The following is a 7,540-nucleotide window of genomic DNA, read 5'->3' on the forward strand; positions in this document are numbered from 1 at the left end:
ATATATATATATATATGTATGTATTAAATAACTGCATTGTGCTGGATTCTCTGTATTAGTGACCCATAATTAATTGAAATGTGGCCTATATCTATATTCTTTCCAACAAAGAAGACATGTAATATAAGCAAAAATATTTACATAATATTTACATTATGATGTAGGCATTTGACTGCTAACGAGAAGGCTGGCAGTTCAAACTCACCAGCCACTCGGAAGGAAGACTGGACAATCTCCTTCTGTAGTGTTACCACCTTGGAAACCCAAGCATGTGTCGCTATGAGTTGGAACCGACTCAACAGCAGTTAGGTTGTTTTATTTTTTTCTTTTATGGAAGTGCTTAGTAAAGGAAAGATACTGTAAGGCAATGCAGCGGGAGGAACTAGCTCGTCCTTCAGTGAGCAGGGCTTTGAAGAGTGAGTAGTTTAGAGCCATAGGGAGGAGCAGAGACTCTGGAGCCAAACTTAATTCCTGGCTCTCTTACTACTTCTTGAGTGATTTGGGACAAATTTCTTCCTTCTATGTAACTTCATTTTCTTATCTGTAAAACTGGTGTGATATTTGTAGCTACTTTAGAAGCTGTTACGAAGAGTTAGTATGTGTAAATAATTTAACATGTTAACTGTGGTAAGGAATTCGTGTGCTGCTGCTGTCCCATCATTAAGAATGGGAGGAATGTTGTCACAAGCAGAGAGAACAGCATGTTACATTTTTATTCTGTAAAAAAGTGAAAATGCTGTCTAACTAATGGCTTTTACAAATGAGCGATTTAATGCAAGATGTAGAGAAGAAATGGAACTAAAGTGGAAGCACACAGCATAGCACCATAAAGGTCTTGATTGATGGGGAAGAGACAGAGTTACTGTGCTTCACAAGTCTACTCCAGGACACATTCTACAGCAGGTGCTTTCAGTTGTCACCAAGAAGGCATTTGATGCACGGTAACTCCCTTTTCCACACTGGAGAATAGATTTAGTGAAACACTGGCAGTTGAAGAATGAAACCCATTTGCTGAAACACATAACTGAGAGGTCCTAAGAAACAAAAATATAATTTACTGCCTTTGACTTAGGCACAGTAGCCCCCATCTGCTCAGAGAATCTGCTGTCTTCTACAGAAGATATTTATATGAGGTTAAGGTATATTCAAAGTTCCTAACATAGAGTATTTATATAAGATAACCACTAAAACTAGTTGCTGAAGATAAATTAATTGGTTCGGTAAGGGTTATTTATTTTAGGCCAGGATGAGGAAAGTATCAAATGCCACTACGTAAAATTAGGACATAAGAGCAAAACGTCCAGTTGCCTCCTTTTCCTGTGGATTTAAATAACCACGAAAGTAGCCATAATGTAAAATCCATGGATTTTACAGTTAAAGCAGAAAAGGGGAGCAACTCTTTCTAAAATCATGGCTTAGACAGGCACATCATGATTATCTTGGAAATTAGACCCTGGCTTACAAATTCCAAATAGGTGAGTTGTTTTACATATTGAGCTTCTATTCATTCAGATATGCCTATCTTGGTTTCTTTCTTTGTGAACTAGGAAATCAAAGAAAAATTGGATTCCAGTCACAAACGAGATATAGAAGGCATGGGAGTTCCAGAAATTAAGTATGGAGATTCCGTCTGCTTTGTCCAGCATATAGCCAGTGGTTTGTGGGTGACCTACAAAGCACAGGATGCCAAAACATCACGCCTTGGACCTCTGAAAAGAAAGGTAGGAGGTCAGAAGATCTGTCTAGAATTGTTTTCCTCTGAAGTGGAATGGACTAGGCAGTAGATGTAATTGTGACAATCAGGTAGACGTTATGCATGCTTTACTTCTCCGTATTCTGGTTATTCTCTGACAGATTTATACAACTCTTTTGGTACATCTGCCTAATGCAGTTGCTCTGCTCCCATACTCAGTGTAAAACCCCATTTAATAATGACATCTTTGAGATGAGGGGCAAGGAGAATTCATACAATGCATTCAATACCTGATCTAAATCACTTTTGGTAGATAAGCCATTTTGATATTATCCACACCATTACTCCATTCATTTAGTTGAATAATTGAGTTATTGTGCAATTTTCATAATAGACAAAATAGATCTCTACAGAGAAACTTTACATTACAACAAGCCCACAGGAACAAATATGCAGAGAGAGGAGATGTTGTGGAATGATGGTTTATCCACAGAGAATTTATCCAGATTTGAGTCGTCTCTCTCAACCTGCTACATTGTGAAAGTATCCTAGATATACGCACCATCTTTTTACAGAAATTCATTGCCATACTAGTAGTTCTTTTGATAGGAACCAGAAAGTAAATGCTAAAAATTTGTTACTTTCTTTTGGGAAAATCTTACAGCATAAATATTGGGTAGCCAAAGAATTCCACAATAAGACTCTAGGAGGTATTATATACTGTTTGGATATATCACCTCAGTGTGGTGATAAGGAAAAGTTTCCCGGAGTGCTAGTCATTGTAAGAAAGATTGTCGGGAACAAACTGTAAAGTAACATCTTGCTTATATGTAGAGAAAAACACACCCATAAAATAACCATAAAAGGAAAATTTAAATTATCAAGGGAGGATAGAAAATGGAATACAGAAGAGACACAGTGGCTTGTGTGAGCTCAGCTATACTTTGAAAATAATTATCAAAGCTGAATAAAAACACACAAGAAAGAAAAACTCATCGAAAATATCAACAATCAAGGCATCCAGTGCTGAAGATCCCAGATAGAATGGCAGTGTACCTTTGTCTCTGCTTGTTTTCACAGCACATTTACAAATTCGGAGCACCAGGGTGTGGGGTCTTGGGTTACTTCCACTGGGCTTCATAAATATATTTGAGATGGGATCAGCCACAGTTTCTGAGACTGCAGGGAACAAGATTCCAGAGTGGAGGGAACTGTAGATATGTGAGCCTAACATTCTTCATACAGTTTCCCTTTGGAGCAGCCTAAGTTGAACATGGATAAGGTGTGAAGCTAAGATAGCAAACAGAAAGCAGCAGCATCTATGATGCTGAAGAACAGAGATGAGATTTTACTGCTGTACCAGTACTAGACAGACAGAGGCTAGGGTTCGGGATGCCCAAAGTTGGAATGTTGCTGGAAAAAATAGGTTTTCAGTTACATCCAAGAAGAGCTACACCCTAGAAATAAGAGCAAATTGAGTATTGACATACTAAATTGAAAATAGATTGCAGAAACTCATCCTTCCCCATATCAGCCTATCAGAAGAAAATTAAATTATCTATACTGTTGTTCATTGCCATTGAGCTAGGTCCAACTCATGACCTTATGTATAAAAGAATTATACTTTGGCCAGTCCTATGCCCACCACTACCCATCTGTCACTTTGACATACTCTAGTGGCTTATGTGTTGTTAGGATGCTTAAAGCTGTGCCACAAGTATTTCAAAATAATAGAAGGATCACCCTTGGTGGACAGGTTTCAGCAAAGCTTCCTGACTATGACTAGGAAGAAGGGCAATCTATTTCTGAAAATTGGCCAATGCAAAGCTTGAATCCTCTGTATAGAGTATGATTATATTATCCAGAGCCTGTACAATTTTCATGCACAGCATTTGTTATTCAGTAGATTAGCAAATTGCTAGGCATGTCAAAAAAAAAGGAAGAAATGACCAAAGCTAAGAAAGAATACAGTAGAAAAAGATCTCTCAATGACCCAGACACTAAAATGACTTGATAGTCTTTAAAATAGTTATGATTCATCTCATTAAGAAAATGGAAGAAAAAGGTGGAGAATTTCATAAAAGAAATAGAATGTATTTTAAATAAAACAGGGATTCTAGTAATAAAAATAAATAAATAATATGGTTCAAGTATGCAGTGTTGCTGTTAGGTGCTGTTGAGTTCATCTTTACTCAGTGACCCCGTGTCACAGGGAAGAATGTCCCATAGGGTTTTCTAGGCTTTAATCTTTATGGGAGCAGATTCCCAAGATTTTTTGTTGCAGAGCTGCTAGGTGGGTTTGAATCAACTTTTCACTTAGCAGCTGAGCATTAATAAATCTGTTTAATAAAGGTTTAGATACAGCAGAGGAGAGAAATTAGTCAAATAAAAGTTATAGAAAATAGAAAATATCTAGACTGAACTTCAGAGAGGAAGAAAAAAGGATGAGAAATACAGAAAAGACCATAAAAGAGATATGAGACATGGTGAAAAGATATCTCTGTGACTGGAGTCCAAGAAGAAGAGTCTATTATGAATATATTAATTTATACAAAGTTCAAAAATAGGTAAAAATACTTGCTGATGGTAGTAGTCAGAGAAATGGTTATCTTAGATTCTGGAATTAATAGAGTCTTATGGAATCTGGGAGACACCACACAGAGCAGCAGGGATCTCAGGTAAGGGGAGGGACACAGGCACCACCCTTCAAGAGGCAGGAAGCATGGGAAAGAGAAGCCAGGGGATGCCAGACAGAATGGCAGGGAATCTCAGGTAAGGGGAGGGACACAGGCCCCCACCCTCAAGAGGCAGGAAGTGGAGAGGTTTTGAATAGCTAAGGAAGACAAACTTGTCTGTCAGTTTGTTATACTATCATGGTTTGCATGTTGCTCTGAGGCTTGAGGCTGTGTCACTGGTGCTTCAAACACCAGCAGGGTTGCACATGGTACACAAGTTTCAACATATCTTGCAGACTGAGACAGAATAGGAAAAAGGAAGAAGCCATCCACTTCTCAAAGAATTGGGCAGGGAAAACCTTATAAATAGCAGAGAAACACTGTCTGATACATTACTGGGCAACTTTATAAATAGCCTGGAAACATTGTCTGATGCAGTGCAGGAGGACGTGCCCCTTAGGTCAGAAGACTCTCAAAATATGACTGGGAAAGAGCTGCAACATCATAGTGGAACAAACCTTAATGATAGGGATAAAATAAAGCTTTCGAGATCTCCATTTGCTGATGTGGCACAACTCAAATTGAGGAGAAACAGCTGCAAATATCCGTTAATAATCGGAGCATGGAATGTATGAGGTATGAATGTAGGAAAATTTGAAATTGTCAAAAATAAAATGGAATGCATAAAGATTGATATTCTAGGCATTAGTGAGCTGAAATGGATCAGTTTGGTAATTTTGAATCAGACCACCATATGATCTACTGCCAGGACTGACAGTTTGAAGAGGAATGGTGTGGCATTTATCTTCACAAAGGATGTTTCGAGATCTGTCCTGAAATACAATGATGTCAGTGATAGGATAATATCCATATGCCTACAAGGAAGACCAGTTAATACTACTATTACTCAAATTTACGCAGCAACCACTAAAGCCAAAGATGAGGAAATTGAGATTTTTTACCAGTTTCTACAGTCTGAAATTGACCGAACTTGTAATCAAGATGTGTTTATTATCACTGGTGATGGGAATACAAAAGTTAGAAACAAAGAAGAATCACTGGTAGTTGGAAATTTTGGCCTTGGTGACAGAAATAACGCTGGAGATCACATGATAGAATTTTGCAAGACCAATGACTTATTCATTCCAAGTACCTTTTTTCAACAACACAAACAGTGGCTATACACATGGACCTCACCAGCTGGAGTACACAGGAATCAGATTTACTATATCTGTAGCAAGAGGTGATAGAGAAGCTCAATATCTTCAGCCAAAACAAGGCCAGGCACTGATTGTGGAACAGACCATCAACTGCTCACATGCAGGTTCAAGTTGAAGTTGAAAACAATTAAAACAAGTCCCCAAGAGCCAAAATAAGACCTGGAATATGTCCCTCCTGAATTTAGAGACCATCTAGAGAATAGATTTGATGAACACCAATGACTGAAAACCAGAATTGTGGGATGATATCAAGAACGTCATCCATGAAGAAAGCAAGAGGTCATTAAAAAGAAAGGAAGAAAAGACCAAAATGGTAGATGTCAGAAGAGACTCTGAAACTTGCCCTTGAGTGAAGAGTAGCTAAAGCAAATGGAAAAAAAAGACAAGATAAAAGAGCTGAACAGAAGATTTCAAAGTGCAGCTCAAGCAGACAAAGCCAATTACTCTAATGAAATGTGCAAAGACCTGGAGTTAGAAAACCAAAAGGAAGAACATACTTGGCATTTCTCAAGCTGAAAGAACTGAGGAAAAAATTAAGCCTCAAATTGCAATATTGAAAGATTCAATATGCAAAATATTGAGTGATGCAAGAAACATCAAAAGAAGATGGAAGGAATACACAGAGTCACTGTACCAAAAAGACCTGGTCAATCTTCATCCATTTCAGGAGGTGGCTTATGAGCAAGTACCATTGGTATTGAAGGAAGACATTGAAGCTGCACTGAAGGAATTGGCAAAAAACACGGCTCCAAAAATTGATAGAATATTCATTGAGTCGCTTTAACAAACAGATGCTCTGCTGGAGACACTCACTTGGCTATGCCAAGAGATTTGGAAGACAGCTATCTGGCCAACTGACTGGAAAAGATCCCTATGTGTACCCATTCCAAGGAAAGGTGATCCCACACAATGTGGAAATTATTGCACAGTATCATTAATATAGCATGCAAGTAAAATCTTGCTGAAGACAATTCAAAAACTGTCACAGTGGTATATTGACAGAGAATTTCCAGTAATGCAAGTTGATTTCTGGAGAGGATGTGGAACAAGAGATATCATTACTGATGTCAGATGGATCTTGGCTCAAGGCAAAGAATACCAGAAAGATGTTTACTTGTGCTTTATTGACTGTACAAAAAGCATTTGATTGGGGGATCATAACAAATTATGGGTAATATTGAGACGAATGGGAGTTCCAGAACACTTGATTGTACTCATGAGGAACATCTACATAGACTAGGAGGCTGGCATTCAGAAAGAACAAGGGGAAACTGCATGGTTTAAAATCAAGAAGGAGGGAGTACGTCAGGGTTGTATCCCTTTACCATATTTATTCAATCTGTATGCTGAGTAGATAATCTGAGAAGCTCGGCTATATGAAGGAGAACATGGCATCAGGATTGGAGGAAGAATCATTAACAACATACGATACACTTATGACACAACTTTGCTTGCTGAAAGTGAGGATGACTTGAGACACTTATTAATGAAGATTGAAGAATACAGTCTGCAGTATGGGTTGCATTCAGTAGAAATAAAACAAAAATCCTCACAACTGGACCTGTAAGCAGCATCACAATAAATGCAGAAAAGATTGATGTCACATATTTCACATTGCTTGTTTCTACAGTCGACACCAGTGGAAGCAGCAGTCAGTACATCAGATGATGTATGTTGTTGTTATGTGCCGTCAAGTCGGCCCCGACTCATAGCGACCCCTCCTTGGGTTGCCAAGGTAGGATCACTACGGAAGTAGATTGTCCAACCTTCCTTCCGAGGAGTGGCTGGTGGGTTTGAACTGCCAGACTTCTGTTTAGCAGTCAGGTGCCTTAGGCATTATGCTACCAGAGCTCCTTCAGATGATGTATGTTGTTGTTGTTGTTATGTGCCGTCGAGTCGGCCCCGACTCATAGCGACCCCTCCTTGGGTTTCCGAGGCAGTATCACTACGGA

General features: G+C 38.7%; 1 protein-coding gene across 1 annotated transcript in view; it reads left to right on the forward strand.

Moving 5' to 3' along the window:
• RYR3 (ryanodine receptor 3) overlaps positions 1 to 7,540 on the forward strand; it is a 585,899-nt gene that overhangs the window by 148,725 nt on the left and 429,634 nt on the right. Inside the window, exon 11 of the mRNA XM_007940521.1 lies at positions 1,548 to 1,721. Within this exon, the coding sequence (XP_007938712.1) occupies positions 1,548 to 1,721 (174 nt within the window). The remainder of the gene's footprint in view (positions 1 to 1,547; positions 1,722 to 7,540) is intronic.

The sequence above is a fragment of the Orycteropus afer genome, unplaced genomic scaffold (assembly GCF_000298275.1).
Source record: "Orycteropus afer afer isolate SDZICR_OR568_19922 unplaced genomic scaffold, OryAfe1.0 scaffold00068, whole genome shotgun sequence".
NCBI classification, from domain to species: Eukaryota; Metazoa; Chordata; class Mammalia; order Tubulidentata; family Orycteropodidae; genus Orycteropus; species Orycteropus afer.